Genomic DNA, 19,972 nt, shown 5'->3' on the forward strand with positions numbered 1-19,972 from the left:
CTGGAGCCACTGCTTCTCCCCAAGCCTGTGGGGCTGGAAACACTAAAGCGGAGGTCTAGCCCCATAGGCAACGCGGCATGACCCCCTCCCCAGCCCACGGCAGGGTCACTACAGGAGCTTGGGCTGCTATATGTGCGCCCAAGCTGGGGCCAAAGCAAAGATCCCCTTTCCCCACGTGGGTATTTAAGCTGTGTAAATACTTGGAGAAAAGATACTCATTGCTGCTGCTTGTGTAGTGTCATTACTTAGGGGAAGGTGAGGGGTGTGGGGAGGGTGATAGGGACCTGGCCCCTTCACCCCTCATTTTCCTGCTCTCACCTTTTCCTGCTCCCCATCATGCAACTCCCCCCCCCACCCCAATACAGCAAAAGGAACCACAGCTCAAGGGCTCAGCATAATCTCCACCACCATCCCCTACCCCTGTCCCAGCAGCCACCACCAGCATGTAAGACAAACACAATATTTTATTGACAATTCCACATGACTTTTTTTCCCCACCCTCCCTTTCAGTTAAAATTGCTATTATTTATGTACATGGTGCTCCCCTGCCAGAGAACACCTGGCTATTTACAGGCTATTTACAGAGACAGGGCTAGCAACTCTTCAGTATCTCCTCCAGCTTGAGCATGTCCATGGGGGTGACTGTGGCAACCTCAAAGAAGACCCTGGAAGGAACCATGTTGGCTTAGAGCTCAGCCACAGCCCTGACACCCACCCACCCACCCAGGGGCCCCCTAGCTCTCTGCAGCACCCAAGAGTGCGTGCTGGCGGTGCCACCCTCTGTAGAGGGGGCAGGCATGAGGCAGAGCCCCATGATGCTCACCTGTGCGAGTACTTGGTGCGCACGGCCTTCAGCTTGTCGCGGGGCTGGTACGTGAGTAGGAAATTCAGCCTCTTCACCAGGGGATGCAGGTCCTGGGAGCGGTACCCACTGTAGTACTCCAGTGTGGGGGTCTGCAAAGGGACAACGGGACTGAACTGCATCCTCTCAGCAATGTCACAGCCATTATTTTCCCTCTCCAGCCCCCCAAATCTGAGCATAGCCCCAGAGCATCACCCCCACATACTGGTCCATTCACTCCTGCACCCCCATGGTGCCTCCCAGGATGCCTCGGGGGGGGACAGCAGGTTGGGCAGGCACTTACCCAGCCACCAAGGTTCTTCATGGTGAGTGCCAGCAGCAGGCAGCTGGCAGCCAGCTTGGAGGGGCTCTCCCGGGCATAGTCGTACTCCTGCAGGGTCATCTCACAGAGGAAGCGGGCCAGCGTCAGCGTCTCCATGGTGGCACGGGCACACTGCAGACAGGGCAAGGCTCAGCCTTTTGAGCAACACTGCTTTCCTGCTCCCCCCCCACCCTTTTTGGGATCTAGTGGTGCCCCTGGGGCACAGGACACAGATCCCACACCCCCAGCCTGCCACAGACCAAGCACCTTCACCCCTCAACCCTGTTGGGGGGCCTGGCCAAACCCTCCTTGCTGCCTGCTGGGGCCCCGGGGATGCACATCACTGCTCCAGGGAGCCAATGCAAGGGGTGCTTGGAGGCACCTTGACACCAGCCCACCCTCCTGCTGCACCCACCTTGGCAAACCGTCGCAGGAACCGGTAGGGGATGGGGATGTTGATGTCAAACTTGAGGGTGCTGAGGATGCTCATCTCCATAGCAATGAGCTCTTCCCGCTTGTAGGCATCATCGCAGATGTAGAGGAAGTCATCCACACACGGCGGGCACCGCTCCTGCCAGGGCACAACTGCTCAGCACCCTAACAGAGACTCAGCACCCTAACAGAGGCTCATCCTAGCAGTGCTTAGGAAATCATAGACTCATAGAATCGTTTAGGTTGGAAAAGACCTTTAAGATCATCCAGTCCAACCATTAACCTAACATTACCAAGTCCACCACTAAACCCTACCAGTCTGCAGGCCCTGCAAGGGCTCATGCTCTGCCAGACCCTGAAAGGACTGTTAAAACATCCAGGGGGGCTTATGTGTTGTCTATACTGCCCCAGCCCTTGGCTCTAACTCCAAACCTTGCTTGCATGAGGTGAACTCAGGTGTCCTGGTGGTCTCTGCAGAGCAGAGAGGAGCCAGGTCTCCCCTGACACCAGGAGGTGGGATCCAGCCCATGGGGGCTGCATTCACAACCCTTGGGATAGGAAGGGGTAACCTGAGGACAGACATGCCACCCCAGCAGCTCTCAGGGCAGTGGCCTGGCACCGCAGGGACCTGGCCTTCTCCAATAACCCATGGGGACCAGAGAGGCACAGCTCCCTCTGCCCCAGTGCCCCACGACAGTGCACGAGGAGTCACCTCAAATTTGGAGGCAATGAGGATGGCGGTGGAGCCGATGAGCTGCAGCTTGTCCCTCATGCTCACCACCTCCACCAGGTAGTGGTCCACCAGCTTCACAGCCAGGTACAGCGTCTCATGGTTCAGCTCAAAGTTCTCCTGCAAGGATGTGGGCAGGGGTCAAGAGGGGGTGCCAGGCAGAAGCTAGGCCTGCCTGGCCCCCCAGGTTCCCTCACAGGGGCTGGAGGTGCCCAGGCTCAGAGGGAGGGATGCAGGCTCATGCCCAGCCTGGGGAGGGGAAGATCAGCTCTGCAGGGACACTTGCAGGAGCCTCTGCTGCCATACAGAGGTCCCAAAGGCAGGGTGGGCACTGCTCTGCAGAAGACCATGACCCCTCCCCATGCCCACGTACCTGCACCTCCACCATCCAGTCCACCAGGATGGCACGCATGTCCCCGCTGATGTCTGGCTGCTTCTCCATGTAGTCAGGGAGTATGAATTTCTCCTGCCAAGGTACCAGCTGTCAGGGACTGTCTGGACACCACCACTCTCAAACAAGCCTCCTCCTGCCCCACGCAGACCCCCGCCAGGTGCTCAGAGCCTCCGGGCAGCGGGTGGCCCTGCCTGCACAGTCACCCCTTCCCCAGACAGTGTTGCCACCTCCTTGGCCAGGTATCACCCACCTCTCTTTCCCGCATGTATTCAAAGATCTCCTTGGCGTACTCCGCATTGGCGTAGGGGTCACCCAGCTGCTCCTTGTCTATGTCCTCTACTGCTGGTACCTGGTGGGAGGGAGGAGGCAGTGGTAAGGGGGAGGCCCTGAGCTCTGCGGGTGCCAGTCACCCTTTTAGGGCAAGGCTGCTGCATCTTTGCACCCCCTTCCCCATCTGCACCCACCCCCCCGCAGCCCCCACCCCACTCTTTCCCATGGGAGATCTCTTGAAGGAAGAAGGTGGGGGAGTTTGCCCCACTCCCCAGCTTCCCATTGCACTGGCCCGAGCATCTCTGAGCTCCAAAGCACTGCCTGCTGCCCCAGTATCACCAGCGGCAGCCATAGACCAGCACCATCAGGATGAGACTGGGGCCAGACTGCAGCCCAGGGTCCCCACCCTCTCCTCAGAGGGCTTTGGTACCTGCGTAGGCACCGGCTCCTCTGGCACAGGATCTTCCTTAGGCTCTGCAGGAGCCTCTATCGGGGGAGTTTTCTTCATTGACCTGGACAGGACAAAAGCATAAATCATTGCTGGGAGGAGGCCACATCTCATGGCTGAAAGGGGTTCTCCAGAACCCCTTGCTGCTTCAGGAAGGGGCTAAACCACCCCTAAAATATCCCCATAGAGACTCTTAGAATCATTTTGGTTGGAAAAGACCTTTAAGATCATCAAGTCCAACTGTAAATCCAACAGTGCTAAGTCCACCAATAAACCATATCCCTAACTGCCACATCTACATGTCTTTTAAATACCTCCAGGGATGGCAACTCAACCACTACCCCGGGCAGCCTGTTCCAATGCTTGATAACCCTTTTGGTGAAGAATTTTTTCCTAATATCCAATCTAAACCTCCCCTGGTGCAACTTGAGGCCTTTTACCTACTGTCTGCCCTCCTAGTCTGGCTCATGGTCTCTGTTGCCCAAAGGAAGCCCTCACCATTGCTTGTTCTTCCCCATGGGACAGGTTTGCAGGTGCTGGCCCTGCAGTGTCCCTCCTGCCCTAGTCCCTGTCCCCATCTCCCCGTGCTACTCACTTTTTCAGGTTGATCTCATTGTTCTTGGCCACCCCCAGGGCAGCATGGGCCCTCTGGGCCTTCTGCGGTGCCACTTTCACAGCCTCCTTCTTTCCTGCCACCACCTGGGTCTTGTGAGCCTGTTTGGGTGAGAATGGGGGTATACAGAGGTGCACAGAGGGAAACAAAATGTACCCCACAGGGAGACCTCTCCTCCTGCTGACAGGGCACAGGACACCCCCAACTCCACGTGCTGGAGGGGATACCCAGCCCCACTCCCACAGAGGGCTCACAGGAGGGTACCAAAGCCCCCATGCCCACAGAAGCACTCACATTGGTGATGTCCCCAAACGCCGACCTCTTCTTGGGCCCGCCCTGGGGTGAGGATGGAGATCTCTTGGCCTGACAGCTCTCCTCCTGCAACAGAGGCTGTTAGAAGTTGGGGGGGCAGCTGCCCCAAAGGAGCCCCCCACACCCTTTGCCCGGCTCGGGACTCACCTTCTCAGGGTTGGCATTCTCCGCAGCAGGGCCCACCTTGCCTGCTCGGGGCTGCTTGGTGCTCACCATCTTGGCGTTGCGTGGCAACGGCATCCTCTCCCTCGGCCTGTACCAGCAAGCTGCGAGCAGAGCAGGGCTCGATGCGGGCAGCTGCCTGCCCCCAGGGACCCCCTCAAGGGCTGGGGGCAGAGCCACGGGGACCTCACCCCTCCCGGGGGGGGAGTGCAGAAGGGACAGACCCCAACCCTCTCCCTGAGCGGGCAGATAGTGCCCTGAGGCAAGCCCGGGGAGGGTGCAGGCCTGGCCAGGGGTGCAGGGAAGGGCTGGTGTGCTCCTCCCAGGGGAGGGGGGGACATGGAGCTCCGCAACCCCCACCAAAATCGCCCTGCTAGGAGCAGGGGGGGAGGGGCAGCTCCCAGCATCCTGGAGAAGGATGCAAGGGCTCCCGCTCCCTTCCACACACCCCCAACACCATGCGGGGAAGCAGGCTCAGGGGCACCCCCACACCCCGGGGGAGCGGGAGCCCCCAGGACAGGGTTCTGCGCCCTGCCCTCCCCCGGGGCACTGGGGCACGGGCCTGGGGGGATAACCGAGCCCCGCGGGTGGGTGAGGGGAGCGGGGCATCGACACCCTGGGGAAAGGGAAGAACTAAGCCTTCAGAGGGCCCCCGCTCAGCAGCCACCCCCCAAACGCGGGCCGCGCTCCCCTGCACCCCCGCGGGGGGTCCCGGGGGGTCCCGGAGGGCCCGGGGTCCCCAGGGCCCCGCTCACCTGCGCCGCCGCCGCCCCGCGGCCGGACCCGGCTCTTTTGAATGTAGCAGCTCGGTAGCGGCCGGCCAGCACTGGCCGAGAGTCGCCCAATCGGAGCGCGGGGCGGTGCCAGGCGGCGGCCAATGGGCGAGCGGGCAGGGATGCCGTTGCTAAGGGGCAGGGCGGCAGGGTTTAAAATTCAGCAGCGGCCGCCAATGGAAAGGCGGGCTTGCGGCGGGGGCGGGGCGGGCCGGCCGAGGCGGGCGGTGATTGGTGGGACGGGTTGCCGTTTAAATCCGTCTCTCAGGGGCCGGTAGGGAGAGCATTATGGCGGCCCGGGGGCCGCGCTGGGTGCCGGTGGGGGAGCCGGCCCTTCGCCGCCGCCCATCGCGCCCTGGAGGGACCAGAGCTCCGGGGGAGCAGCCCCGGCTCTTCTGCCCGCCCCGGGGGGGATGGAGCGATCTCCACAGGCCTCTGGGCCCAGCGGCCCCGGCCCCGGCCCCGGGCTGCCGTCGGCTTCCCCCAGCCGCAGCAGGGGCTGAGGGTCGCAGTCACGGGCGGGCTGAGCTTGGAGGGGCCTCCGGAGGTCACCTTGTCCAGCCCCCCTGCTCAAGCAGGACCAGCTAGAGCTGGTTGCCCAGGTCTGTACCCGAACACGTGGGGTGCAGCAGGAGTGCTCTTCCCTCTGCTCATCTGTGCTAATTAGCAGTCTGGACTAATACGTGCCCTTAGTCCACCAGACCAGCTGCTTAAGACAACCTTCCCTCTTAACCGTGAGTTGTTAATTGTCTTCAAACACGCGGAGAAACAAACCTGTTCCTCCGCTGGTGGAAGCACAGCTTCATGCTTTAAGTACTAAAGACTGCATATCCTGCAGCCATTACTCAAAGTTAACTTCTTCACTTTCCAGTGCCTTATCCCTAATTGCAAAACCACTTCACTGTCAAAGCCTGTAGGGTCTTCTAGCTATTCAAATCAACAGTTAAATAAATGCTCTGGTTCACGGTGCACAAGAAAATTAACTTCCATTCCACCTGTTATAACCTACATGGGGTATGATTGTAAAAGATACGAGCAACCGTATCCTCACCATGGTAGGTTAAACACAGTGAGTAAAATCATACTCCAACCCTTTTGGCACTCCTTAAGAGTAGGTTCTCATTTTGTCCGATACTGCTGCTAGACAGCATGATTGCAGTCTGTAGAGGCTTAGTCTTGATTGTATATGTTGAGTTGCAAACTCAGCATGTGCCAAAGAAGCTTTAAGGTGGTGTCCATAAAGTGCTCCTTATGAGAAAGATTGTGCTAAACATCCTACACAAGAAGACCTTGCCTTAAGAAACAGGCAAAAATGAAATGCAGATAACGTTTTTGGGTTATGTTCTCTCAGTATGCCGTGCCCAGGTCACCCCCTTTGCCCCCAGCCCCGGACACCGGGCTGCCCTTTCTCACCAGGCTGGGGGTCTCTGGTTTGGGGGGCAGGGTGTACCCTGGGCTGGCCATGCAGCTCCTGTGACCTGCTGTTGCAAGCGGGTGATTTAGATCACTTAAAGAACACTGTGAAGAGGATCAGTAAAAGTGGTTTTAACATGATATTGTAAAAGTGTGGCTTAATGAAGTTCAATGGCAAGGGTAACTTACTGTACCGCACAATCATTTGAACAATGATTCAAAACTACGAAGGCAGAGTCAAAGTTACCAAGACAAAATCAAAGTTACCTAGGCACAGATTTGCATTACCATACTACACGTTACGTGCGGTATCAGTCGCTTACCAAAGATCTGTCGCTGGTAAAAGGTCTCTGCTTCGAGGAGCAACCTTGAAGGCATCCCAGCTCAAGGGCAGATCACCACCATGCAGCCAGGCTGCTTAGCCGGGAGTGCTCAAGGAAGGCTCAGTCAGGCTGTCATATTTATGGAATAAAATGGTTGGCTTGTAGTCAAATTACATGTGATGGGAAAAGTATGCATGAGACTCCTTGTACCCACAACTTTCTTTGTTCCTTGATAAATGAGTCTCGGAAAAGCCACCCACTTTTCATGTGTTAATCGCATGATCGGTGTTCCAAGCTCATATGCATGGATGCTCACTGTGTCACTCTGCTCCTTTGTGGCTTTTCAGAGAACAGATCGGAACTAGCGAAGTTCTTGGCCCATTTACGGCTAAGGCCTTTACCTCCTTTGGACCCTGAACCAAACAACTGTGAGTTTGGTTAAGGGGTTGAGTGCATCCATCACATCTGGCCAGGCAGGGATGGCACCAGCAGCCACCAGTTCATCCCTGTTGGTCGAGCTCTGAGGGCTACAACCCGCTGCTGCAGACACAGCATCAGATGGGGCATGAGCGGGTGCTGTTTAATATGCTGGCCAGGGAGAAAGCTCCTTGCACCAAAAAAGCCCTTGCAGCATGGCTGGGGGAAAGGGTCTGTCCCTCTTGCCTCCTCCCCTGCTCTCTGCTCCTGCCTGCTGGGCTCAGGGGACCCAGGAGGGTCCATCTTGGGCTCTTCCACCAGCTCAGTTGCTCTCAGAGGGTCTGTCCACTTTTCATCCCCCACTGAGATCACAAAGAGGGTGGGGTTGACCTCCCCAGTGAGGACCCCCCAGCTGGTTACCCCCCCCCCCGACCCCAGCATCTCATTTTCTGGAGAGAGGATGGATGCGTTGAGCACCATCCATGTCACAGCTAGCCATGCAAGTGCCTGGGGGAGTAGGGGTGGCAGCGGCTGCCGGGGGGGCAGCGATAACCCCTGCCTGCAACCCCAGGGTGGGAGGCACTCACCCCATGCCCGTTGCCTGAGCTCAACCGGGGGACACCGAGCTGGGCTCGTGGGAGCTAAAGGCGGCTCCGAGGGCAGGAGCTGCCCTGCTTGTGCGGGGTGGTTCTTGCTGGGCAGCCCCTGACCCAACCACGCACCGTCTGAGCTGTTCCTGTGGTCCCAGATAATTTGGGGATGCTCTGACCTGATCCCCATTCCCTTGGGGACTGGGATGACGAGTGGCACACATGCCACCCGTCGTGCAGAGGTCGCTTCCCCTCTCCAGCTCCTGGGGGCTTTTAGCACTGCACCAAGCTTCAGGGTTAAAGAACCCCCCCCTCCCAGTTGAGGTAAGCTTGGCAGAGCTCAGCACTGCAGCAGAGGAGAGCTTCCCCCAGCTGGCAGGTTCCCAGCAAAACCTTCCAGATTCCTAAGTTTAACCCAAGGAAATCCTTTGGGATAATCCCGCACCCACGTGCCACTTGCTGGTGGAGCTGATGAGCCCCTTGCTAGGGAAACAGCCCACTGCCAGCTTCTGAGGGGACTTAAACCTGCTGCCCAGGGGCCGTGCGGGCAGGATCAGTCCTTTCGCTTTGCTGACAGGCAGGGTGGCTCGGTCTGCATACAGGCAGCTCTGCCACGTCTCTGGCAGAAAGACCTGGGGCCACTGGCAGCCGGGAGCAGCAGAACGGCTTTGGTGTACGGCATGGCCGAGGGGTGCTCACAGGGCTGGCGGGGGTTTAAACCTGGGTCCCACAGATCTCGGGTACCTTCAGTCCCCAAAACTGGTCAGGGCTGCTGTGGCTCCAGCCCATCTTGTTTTCTCCTTGGCTGCTCGTCCTCTCCAGCCCCAGCTCTCCTGGTGCCGCTGCTGCTGTCCCTGGCCTGGGAGCTCCCTGAGGTTCGCTCGCCGTCAGCCTGGGATCCTCGTGGGATCCAGGTGTCTGCCTCTCCTTGCGCATGTTGGGGCAGCGCACGTTCCAGCCAAAAATATGAGTCGGGTACATACTCGCCAGGCAGAGCTGGGACACATCCCACTGCCAATGGAAACATGGTGCATCGGCCTGTGGGATAAGATCCCCAGCCAAAACCCCCCATCCAAGTCTGCCTGCGGCTCTGTGGGGGCTTGGGCAAGCTGCCTGCTTTGGGACAGGTCTACATCTGCCCGTCCTGCCCAGGCTTGGCAGGGGGAAGCCGGCTTTTCCAGTCCCCACGGTGTTGCCGTGCTTGCACTCCTCAGGAGTCTCTCGGGAAGCCTGGCTCCACTGCAGGGGCTGCAGCTCGCACCACACATGCCGAAATCCCACCCGGCCATTGGGGGTACTGGAGGAAAGATGCGGGGAGCAAGAAGCAGTCCCTGCAAGGTGAACACTGTCTGTCTGCAGCAGGAGCTGTACCAGCTGTCCAAGCATGGAGGCAAGTCTGTGGTCTCAGTCCTGCCCATCATCTAAGGATGCTGGGGGCCGGTTTGAGGTGAGAGTCCCCAAACTCTCCTTGGGCTCTGGAATCCCTCAGCAAATCCCCAAACCAGGCAGGATGCAAGTCCTTTCCCCACCTCATTGGAGCAGGAGCACAAGGCTGCTGCATTGCCATGGCACTCAGCTCCGCACCGGGAGAGCATCCACCTCCGAGCACAGCGTGGCTCTGGCTGCAGGGATGGGGCCAGTGCCTCCCTGGCCCCCAGCAGACCACCAATGCCAGCAGCTGGGTTAAGGGGTGCACTGACGTCCCCCACAGCCCTCTCTTGCTGCACCCAGCCCAGGCACTTCATGTGCGGTGGTGGATGGAAAAATAGACCCCGCTACATGCTAGGTCAAGAGCACTGGTGCCTGGAGTGTCCCTATCGTGAGAAGAGCTGGGTTGCTGCTTCCATCCAGCCCCTTCCAACAGCACTACAGAGCTCGCACTGACTTTTGGAGCTGGAGCAGCCCCGAGACCCAGCCCAGCTCCCTGGCACTGTGGGGCTGCTGAGAAGTCCCTCTGCATGGCAGCTGGGGACGTTCGCTCCAGGATTGCTTACGAGACAGAGAGCCCCAGGCTCAAGAGAAGGAGCAAGGGCAGGGAAGTGTTGCTCATGGGATCCACATGGACTGCTTTCCCCCCATTTCCCTTCCCCAGGCTAAAACCTTATCCTTTCCCATGCTAAAACAGGCCCAACCTGTTGCTCCCCATGGCCCAGTGCCAGAAACGGGTGGGAGGCAAGGAGCTGATCTGCACAGGGAGGGCTGAGCTTTGCCGCTTCCTTTTTCCTCCCCTTCCACTATTAATGGCAGAGGTCAGAGAGGGATGTTGTGTCTATGAGCTGTTGCATTTATTTACTGGAAAAAGCCCCAGCAACATGAAGGAAAGCATGAGCAACGCAGGGTAACAGACCTCCCAAATGCCCGCAGGGAGGTGAGAGCCAGCGCTGTGCCAAGCTGCCGGCTGCCCCAGCCCCAGGGTGCAGCTCCCCTGGGGATACCGGGGCTGCAAGGCACGCGGCGTGGTAGGGCTGTGCTGGCTGATGCTCGCAGCGCTCTCCCACCCACTCCGCCTGCATTCTCCCCGCATCCTGGCCATTTCTGCGTCTCTGCTGCCGGCATGCTGCCTGAACGCTGGGGTGTTTGCAGCACCAGGGGTGGAAGCCAGCACCCAAGAAAAAACCAGGAGCAAACAGCCTGGTGGGCTCGGCGTGGCTGAGCAGGGTTAAGTACTAGAGCCAGCCGATGCGAGCTGAGAATGGGGAGGTTAGCTTAGGGTTAGCGGCGTGTTTGCGGCAAAGGAGCCAGCGGCCCCACGAGGCATCCCGCAGCCCCTCATCACACCCAGGGACTGCATCTTACCCTCGGGTTGAAGGTTTCCAGGCTGGTGGAGCCGTGGGTTGATGGTCACACAGGGGCTGCCGTGGCCCTGCTGCCACTCGGGATGCCCACTCACCCCGAGGAGCCCAAATTCTTGTGTCTCTCTGATGTCGGATCCCACTTAGCCTCTGCCCCCGCTGCTCTCCAGCCATTTTCTTCCAGTTCTTATTTGGTGGCCGATTTGATCTTGTGGATGGCGTATGGGCTTGACTCCTTGGGCATCCAGATCTCCTCCCTGCCGTGGCCCTGGTGCTCCACTGCTCCCTCCATGGCCGCTGTCAGCTCCGGGCCAAAGATGCTGTCGGTGGCCCGGTAGGTGCGGGTGAGGCGGCGGAAGGAGGAGTCTGAGGAGCTGTCGTCGGGGAGGTCTTCGTCCTGCTCGTCCCGCAGCTTGGTCCTGCTCAGCTCCGAGCTGCTCCCCAGCTCTGGGTCTTTGAGAGCCTCCCCCACCTCCTGGAGGAAGGTCGTTTTGGGGCTGATGATGCACAGCAGGAGCATGAGGCCTCCTGAGACCCCACAAAGAAAGTAGAGGCCAACTTTCTCTGGGACACCTGGGGGGTGAAGAGCAAAGAAAGACCCCAGGATACAAACCACCTCTGCAGTCTGTGGGGTACCAGTGCCTGGAAAACCCTCTCTGCCGGGCACATGGGAGCAAGAGGAGGGGAGCAGGGATGCTCTTGGCACCCAGGCTGCAGGGGCAGGACAGACCCTGCCCCAGTGATCATGGGAGCATCACCCAGAGCTGCATCAGCACCCAGCAGTGTCCCGAAATGCCCCTTTCCCCGTAGGAAACCCCCACTGGGATGCGGGGTAGGCAGCATGGTGGGAGGAATCATCTCGCCAGGGATTTAAATGAGTAACTTCCCTGGCAATGAAATTTTTTGCCTGCAGAGAGGTGCTCTCCGTCAGTACCCCTGCAGACAGGGCAGGAAGGAAGGAGACCCAGCGGTATTTCAGCCCGTCAGAGAAGGAAGGTCTGCATGCAGGACTGCAGCAGCACCGCAACCGCCAGTGCTGCAGGAGCTCAGGGCTTGTTCATCCTCTGAGCTCCTGCCCTACGTGGCCCCCCCCAAACCCAGCATGGGGGCTTGATGCCCTCTTCCCTCGTGTGCCTGCTGACCCTGCCCGAGGGGTCTGGCTGGCTCTGAGCTGAGCCCTGGGCCGAGCAGGGGCAATCACGGGACCTGAGCCACCCTCCCAAGCCCGTCCTGCTCCCCCAGGTGCTGCGTGAGAGCCGGGGAGGGCACGTACCCCAAAGGTGGGCAAAAGCTGCCAGAGAGCTAGTAAAAATCATCCGGTCTTCCCGGAGCCTGGAGAACCTGGGCCCTTTGTACCAGCCACCTGCAGCAAACAAGGGGACGCGGGCTGAGACACGGGGTGCTCCCCAGCGCCCCGCTGCCCAGCTGCCTGCCCCTGCCTGCCTCCTTCCCCATGCCACACTCCTTCCTTCCTGCACAAGCACTCCTCTGCCCGTAGGGATGCTCCCCTGCAGGTCCCCCTCTCCCCTGCTCCCAGCAGACCACATCTCTCCAGCCCCTCAGACACAGGCATGGACCGATGGGTGGGATGAGCTGCAGGGCTCGTGCCAGCGGTGGGTACCATGGACGCACACAGCCCATGGAAGGGGTGCTTCACCTGGGCACAGACACGATGCTGCGCTGCTTTTGGCATAGCCCGCCCCCCACGTTACCGTGCATGTAGTCCGAGAGCAGGAAGGGGTCCGAGGTGTCAGGGCCCACCTCCTCCAGCAGCTGCTTGGGCACTGCAAGGAGATCACACACCGAGCATCACCACCCTGCTCGTCCCCAGCAGCCCCCTGCCTCCCCAGGGAGCCCCGCACCCCTGTCTGCACAGCACGGGGTGGGCACAGTGGGGGCTCAGCCAGTGGCCCCCCTGCCCTCAGCCCTGTGGGTGGCTCTCACCGCAGGTGTAGGAGACTCGCAGCTGTTTCTTTGTGCCGGGGAGGCACGGGTCCCCGAAGGTGGCCTGGTCAGCAGCCACGGTGCAGTTCCCTTTGCGGTGGCACTTCTTGGAGACCCTCCGCAGGGCGTCTGGAGCCAAGCACTCTGCAAAGACATGGGGCATGGACCCACAGGCAGACTTGCCTGCCCCTGCCCGCTGGGCACCAGCCAGCTGGGGCCAAGGGGCACAGGTACAGCCCCATGGCACACTTGTGCCATGCTCTCTGCATGGCTTCTGGCCTCTTTTCTGGCTTGAACTGTTCCAGCATACCTATCTGGGGTCCCCCAGTGTTCAGGGCATCGCACTCCGGTTTGCCCCGCGAGAATCGTCCATAATTTGCAGAATAAATGGCCAGGATAGATTTTGGTCGGCACTGCAGCCTCAGCTTGTCGTTCTCGCACACGGTCTTGACCCGATGGTTGCCTGGGGAGTGACACCGCAGGGCATCCCAACGCATCCTGAATCACCTGCAGCCCCCTGCTCCCTCAGCCCAGCCAAGGGTCTGAGAGCTGCCCAGGGCAGGGCTGGAGGAGAGCTGCGAGATACAGGAGCAGCTCAGCTGCCCTCTCTGCCCCTTTCCGAGCAGCTGAGGCTGGGGAGGAGCCCATGCAGCGTTGCCCAGACCCCGCTCCACCTCACCTGGCCGGCACTTGTAGGAAGCGATGAGGTACTTGTGTGTCCCGGGGCACGGGTCTGGCCCAAAAACTTGGCTGTGCACCGAGAACTGGCACCACTGCTGGTCCTGGCACTCAGCCAGCAGCTTCTGGAGAGCAAAGCGGGACAGGCGTGAAGATGGGTGAGGAGTCCTGAGGCCGTTCCTGTCTCCTCTCCCTCGGTGCCATCGCCAGGCTCAGGGAATCGGCCTCTCACCCTGCAGAGGTGCCCTATGGCTGCTCACGTCCCCCCTGCTGCAGTCACCCCGCTTCATGTGCCGGTTCCTCAATCGGTTCCTGCCCTGTGCCCACACAGAGCTGTGTGCCCACACAGCTCTGCCAGTCCCCGTGTCGCCACGCACGCCAGCCCCGCACCACGCCACGCATGTGCAACACCCGTGCAGGCGTGCGTGCTAATGCAGCCCCGTGCAACACCCACGCAGGCGTGGACACTGACACGGCTCTGTGCAACCGCCGTGCGCATTCACACGGCCCAGCGCAGCAGCCGTGCAGGCGCGCACAGCCACGCGGCCCCGTGCAACACGCCTGCACTCACACCCACGCCCAGCGGAGCTCCGTGCAATGCACACGCGTGGCCACGAGAGGGGGACGAGGGCTCGCAGCACCGGGCCGCTCCGGCAGCGTCCCCGCCGGCCACCGGGCTGGGCTGTGCCGCTGCCCGCTGTCCCCCCCTGCCCATGGGCCCTGGGGTCCCACCACCTGAGATGATGGAGCCCCTTTTCATCTCTCCTTTCCCTCCTCTGTCCCTGTCCCCCCCAGCCCAGCACAGGACTGAGCCTCCTCTCGGTCTTCACTGGCTGCCAGAAGTGAAACGTGAGGAGGAAATGCAATTAATCTCTCTCCCCAGGTCTTGCCTAAACAGAGCTGAGCCTCAGCAGCAGCCTTGCTCTCTGTTCTCCAGACGCCCCTTCTCGTCCAAGAGCAGCCTCCAGGCAGCGGGGAACCCAGCCCTGTGCAGTCACAGTCCCTCGAGCGGCGTGGTTCCATTTTGCTGCAAGCCTGAGCTGCACTCACAGACCTGCCCTTCGGTCTCCAAACATCTGTGCCGGACCGTATCCTCCACCCTGCACTTGACACACAAGCTCTGGGGACTGTGACCTGTCTTTGCAGGGGCATTTGTGGGGCTGGCTTGGTGCCATGCCAGCACGGTCAGGCTTGGCACTTGCAGAGCTCCTGGGACACGCAGGATGCCAGGAGGGCATCTGCAGCTGGAGCAGGACCGGGCAGCAAAGCCTTGTGAGCTCCCAGTTCCTCTTCTCTGGCTCTATGTTCCCCTTCCCCACAGGCAGCTGCACGCAGCTGGGTTTGCTGCGGTTTTGCCCCAGCCCTAGCAAGGAGCTGGAACAGGAATAGAAAAGTAGCACATGAAACCCTCTCCCTATCAAATGACGCTCCTGCCAGCCCCCACCATGCGTCCTGGCTGCCCTGGGTTTGTCAGAGCCTTGCGTACAGGAGGGAGAAGTGGGTATGGTTTAGGTGTGCTGCGTCTGGCACGGCACATTGCCCATCTCACCCGCTCTCCTGCAGCTGGTGGGTGCAGCGTCTCCCCAGCCATGGGTAGAGCTGAGTAGCTGGACCGGGGACTTGCAGCTGGGGCCCAGGAGCATTACCTGGCCGAGCAGGGCTCCAGAAAAGGCAGCGACCAGGCTCCTGTGACTACAAGGCCAGCTCTAGCCCCAGGTGCTCCGTGGGAGAAGGGGGTCATGGGTGAGCGCAGCCCTGGGAGATGGGGCTCCAGCGTTCGCCAAGGTTGAAGTAGTTGAGAACTGGAGGAGTTTGGCTGGCAAAGGACACGCGCTCGAGGCTTTGCAGAATGAGCATTATTGCTCTCCTTGCTCCCTCCCAGTCTGGTCCAAAGTATTCCAGGGCCATGGATGCTGAGGCCAGCCACACCGACGTGGAGAGGTAGAAGCTAGGGTAAAGCTGCAGGATGCCAAGGGACGACATCCCTCCCAGCTCCTCTCTGCCCCATTCCTCAAGCTGCTCATGATGTCTCATGTGTGGGGCTAGTGGAGGGCTGATGTCCTCACTGGGCACAGGGGTTTCCCCCGAACACAAAGTGGAATCGAGCACAGCTGCAGCACAGAGCAGGCTGTGGAGCTTTTGGAGCAGCCAGGCGAGCACTTCCTCCAGCCAGGCATCGGCTTTGGAGAGGTCCCTTCCTTCCTGGAGCCTCTGCCTTCCTCCCCTCTCCCTGCGCTGGCCACTGCAATCAACAGACTCTCCTTTGGGCTTGCTTCATTAATCTGCTGCTTGGGAGCTGCCAGCATTGATGGGTGCTTCTTTTGGCTGGGGAAGAACCGAGCTCTGTGCTAAGCCTGGGGGATGCACCCACAGGGCGCTCTATGTTCCACATCCCTTGTGGGCTCCTGTCCCACTCCCCGGGCCTTCCACCCTGGCTGCTGCACCACCCCTCTCCTGGGACCCAGCCCCAGTTGCCAGGGCTTTTTCCGAGCCTGCTGCGTCCTGTGGGATTACTCCAAAAGCCAGCTTAGGATGCAGCAGTGCCTCCTGCCAGCCTCCTCTGGCAGGGCTGCCCCACCCTGGGACCCACCGCAGAAGATCTCGTCCACCCTTAACTCCCCTCCCTCAGGGCACGGGAAGCTGCGCTGCCTGCAGCCACCCAGCCCAAGCAGGCAGCCCAGTGACCTGGGGAAGGAGGGGTGTGCAGCCCGGTCCCTTGGGACCCCCTTGCCCTTACCAGGTGCGCAGTGGCGGACATGCACTCGGTGCTCTCCTGGGAGGCGTTGCCAGGGCTGGGGCAGAGGTTGGGGCTAGGTACACGACGCCCGTAGAAGGCACCGAGGATGCTGATGGTGGTCTTGCGAGGGCAGACGATGAGGAGCTGCTCCCCATCACAGGTGTGGGTGGTGTGGTTCCTCAGCACCTTGCGCAGGTACCCTAGAAGGGGAGAGCGCAGGCAGTGTTGGCTGGAGGAGACACCAGGACTACGGCGGTGGTGGTGCTTTGGCTCCTGGCAGCGAGGACATCCTGGGCTGGGGCACTTATGGGGCAAACAGGACCAGAGTGGGGCTGTGGCAGAGAAGGCAGGCTTGCAGCAAATCTTATATCCAGCATTGCAGCCAAGAGGCTGGAAGGCAGCATGGAGTAGCTGAGCTGGTTAGCAAAGGGATGCAAAAGCTGGAGGCAGGATCACAGGCCAGAAAAAACACGTAAGGAAGAATCCCATGAGGAGCAGTCAGGGGTTTAGAGAAAATCAGGCTTGTTGTGGAGACATGGGGAGAAGAGCGCGAGGATGAGCCAGAGATGATTGCCCAGAGATGATCACCAGAGTCCGGGGAGAGAAGGAGAGCTTTCTGTCACACGATGCCGAGCCATGAGCTTGAAGAGAGAGGGGTCCAGGGGCTGCTCCGAGCTCCCGCAGTTGGCCGGGCTGGTGTGGGTGGGTGTGAGCCACCGAGTCGTCATCGGAGCCCAGCTGACCCCGGGTCTCTCTGCTGGAGAAGCCCAGTGCATCGGTGCAAGCCATTCCCAGCCCACGGACTTTCTGACAGGCACTGGCCCTTCTCTCCCTGAATTCCTGGCGTGGGGTATTTCTCTCTTTTAATCCTGCCTAGTTTGTCCCCCAAACCACTTACCCTGTTGTTTTCCCTACAAGGGACAGTAAGGTGCGGCTGTCCTGCCCAGCCTTTCTAGTGGGTTTGACATGCAGCTATCAGCTCTGCCTAGTATCAGCTGTGCTGGGTGCTGGGCGAGTGAGGAAGCTGTTTTAATAAAAGCTCTGCAAGCTGCCACCTCTGAGCAGACACCGGTTGCTGGAGGATGCTGAGGAAGCAGGAAAACCTGACAAAAAATGGTGTTTAGGGCCCTGGACAGAGCAGTTTGCATCAGGCCTTTGAATAAAACAGAAGCAAAGGGGAAGCATCATTTTGAGGCTGGGAGGTGGGGACAGAGCAACCTGGTATCTGCCAGGTACTGCTCTGTGCTGCTGGGTGGGTCACAGACCCCGGTCCCCAGCTGTGGGGTCCTTGGAGGGACTCGCATGCCAGCCCCAGCCCAGTGCTGGGGTGCAGGGCAGGACATGCACCCTGTCCCCCAGCCCGCAGCGTGTCAAACTCCCCCAAACCAATACAAGAAGGTGGGGGTGCCGGCTCCTAGCCCCGTGCTTCTCCCCCTGTCCCTCTGCAAACCGGTACCAGGCTCAGCTACACAAAGGGCCCCTTTCACCTTCCCTGCTGCCGCTAACCCTTTGGCACCCATGGCCAGCATCCCTCCCCGGGAGATGTCAGTGGACGTGGCTGTGTGCTGACCCTGCTCGCAGTTAATCTTTCCCTTGGACACGGGCAGCTGCTGGCATTTCTCCTTGCAAGTTTGCTGGAGGAGAGAGGAAAGGAGAGGCAGAGGAGGGTGGATGAGAGCAGACAAGATGTTTTAGCTGGCTCAAAGCTCCAGTGAGATGCAAAGATGCTCCTTGGAAGACACAGAGCTGGATCAGCCCCTTGTGCCCACAAAGAGGGGGACAGGACAAGTCCTGTCCTGCCCCTCTCCTCTGGTTGCCCCGTATCACGCTGGGGGCTGTGAGGGGCATGGGACCCTGCCCGGGCTGTCGGCCCCTGCCCGGGCTGCTGGCCCCCATTTCCCTCCTCTGTATCCCCTGCAGCAGCTCCACGCCTGCAGCAGCATCCAGGTTCTTGCGCAGGCTCCAGAGCTGCCCAGGGCTCAACTTCTGCCTGGCACCAACTCCAAACCCACCTGCCCATCCCTGAGACAGCTGCCCAAACCCCCCGCTGCGGGAACAGCCCTGGGCACAGAGGGCTGAGCCAAATCCTGGGGCTGGTGGGGGATATGGAGGAGGAATAGAGGGAGAAATGGGTTTCCACAAATCCCGCCTGCCTTGCAGCGGGCACCCTCCTCTGGCTGGCAGCACCAGCTGTTTGTATTTTAAAACCGAGGCTCAAACAGTGCCACTGGGACAGAGTTTTCTCCATCATACTATTTTGGGGCAGTGAGCAATTTCGAAGATTTTTTTTTTTTGTGGGGGTGGTGGTGGGTGAAACCATGGCAAGGAGGCTGCAGGCAGATTTTGTGAGTGATTCCGGTTGCCTGCCGGTGCCGCTGACTCAGTCCCTGATGGTGCGGTTGTGCAGTTAGCTCTGCCCAGATGAAATCACATCCTCTCCGCCGCAGCCCGCCCTGCTGCGCTTGGCAGCATCGTGCCGGGCTCTGACACCACCCGGGCCCGGCAGAGTGGAGTGGAAGGTGTACATGGCTGTTTCTAGAAGATCCCTCAGAGGAACGGCCGCCCCTGGGTGCCCAGACTGCCTGCACCCGTCCTGACTGTCCCAAGTGCTGGGGCACAAGGGATCCCAAATTTCTGCCTCGGCTACATCTATAAGGCTCACCAGCCCTGCCCCCAGGGAGAGGATCTGGCCCTTGCTGTGCTTGTGGCAGTGCATCTTGCAGCCCCCCTACTCACAGGGGGCTCTGGCTCCAGGAGCCTTCAGCTCCACACACTGCCCAGCACCGAGGGCATGAGCATCGTGGCCAGGGGGGTCTCAGGAAAGCTCAGGGACAGTCTTAAGATTTGTTTTTTTGCATTTCTGCCTCCAAACTGTCCAAGGGAGTGCAGCAGCAGTGGGGGGAGCTGCTCCCTTGCACACGCAGGGGCTGCAGGACGTGCACGGGGTGTTTTCAGATCCCAGCCCTGCTGTGAGGATAAAAAAACCACAATTTTTCTTTTGGCAAACTCCTTCTGGCCTGCACTGGTTTGTGCCTCACTTGTCCCTACCCTGCAAACCCGACTGTCACTTCGCCCTCCCCGCGGTCCCTGGCATCCCTTGTCGCCCTGCCCACGCCCCGACTCACCGGAGAGCTCCGGGCTGGCCTCCAGCCCCACGGCCAGGCAGAGGAGGACCAGGGCTGCTGCTGGCCACACCAGCCTGGCCATGGCACAGCCACTGCCGGCTCTGCTGCGTCCCACCAGGCAGCCTCCACCGGTCCGGTCCTCGGCAGCGGCTGGCGCCGGGGCTGGCAGCGCGCGGGGACAATGGCTCGCTTCTCTGCCCTGCCGAAGCACTGGGGCTGGGCGGGCGCCTGCGTACCCGCTCTTTGTCTGCTGCCCAGGGCAAGGGGCTGCTCTGGACAGCTGGGACACTCTCAGCACAGGGACACCTCCCACGGGGAGGGAGGGATGTGTTTTCAAAGGCGCTCGGTGGCGGGCGAACGGGTGCTGTGTCTTGGCATCGCCATCGCTGGTGGAGAAAACGGCAGCCCCTTCCCTCCTGCCTCCGTTCCCCCCGAGCAGAGGGATGGGGCTTGGCGAGGTTTCCAACGTGCCCCCTGCTTTCTCATGGACGTGGCGAGGCAGAAATCCGGATACACGTGTGCTGTAATCTTCATCTCAGCAAATGTCCGGCCATTCACCGTCTGAGGAGGAAGGGAAGGGCTGCCCGCACTGCCTCCCAAGGCAGCTGTTCCTGCAGAAAAGGCAAACACCCTCCCTGCATCAAGCACCGCTGGCA

At 60.3% G+C, this 19,972-nt stretch overlaps 2 protein-coding genes across 3 annotated transcripts; both read right to left on the reverse strand.

Moving 5' to 3' along the window:
• Positions 1–486: 486 nt before the first annotated feature.
• Positions 487–10,953, reverse strand: CCNB3 (cyclin B3). Of its 2 annotated transcripts, none has more exons than XM_075720474.1 (12): positions 10,837–10,953; positions 4,510–4,628; positions 4,345–4,428; positions 4,033–4,151; positions 3,420–3,501; positions 2,970–3,068; positions 2,699–2,791; positions 2,308–2,445; positions 1,579–1,734; positions 1,146–1,295; positions 824–954; positions 487–665 (listed from the first exon to the last, which is right to left on the reverse strand). In XM_075720474.1, exons 2-12 carry the CDS (start codon positions 4,600–4,602, stop codon positions 593–595), a joined length of 1,218 nt encoding a protein of 405 aa, XP_075576589.1. In that variant the 5' UTR covers positions 4,603–4,628; positions 10,837–10,953; the 3' UTR covers positions 487–592. The 2 variants fall into 2 exon arrangements, with proteins under 2 accessions (XP_075576589.1, XP_075576588.1); XM_075720473.1 differs by lacking the exon at positions 10,837–10,953 and adding an exon at positions 5,280–5,301.
• On the reverse strand, positions 10,921–19,398 carry LOC104023764 (protein eva-1 homolog C). The gene is made up of 8 exons (XM_075720472.1): positions 19,317–19,398; positions 16,192–16,391; positions 13,456–13,579; positions 13,087–13,239; positions 12,777–12,920; positions 12,545–12,616; positions 12,106–12,195; positions 10,921–11,405 (listed from the first exon to the last, which is right to left on the reverse strand). The coding sequence occupies exons 1-8, from the start codon at positions 19,396–19,398 to the stop codon at positions 11,020–11,022; spliced, it is 1,251 nt and encodes a 416-aa protein (XP_075576587.1). The 3' UTR covers positions 10,921–11,019.
• Positions 19,399–19,972: the final 574 nt, after the last annotated feature.

This window comes from Pelecanus crispus, chromosome 13, assembly GCF_030463565.1.
Source record: "Pelecanus crispus isolate bPelCri1 chromosome 13, bPelCri1.pri, whole genome shotgun sequence".
In the NCBI taxonomy this organism is placed as follows: domain Eukaryota; kingdom Metazoa; phylum Chordata; class Aves; order Pelecaniformes; family Pelecanidae; genus Pelecanus; species Pelecanus crispus.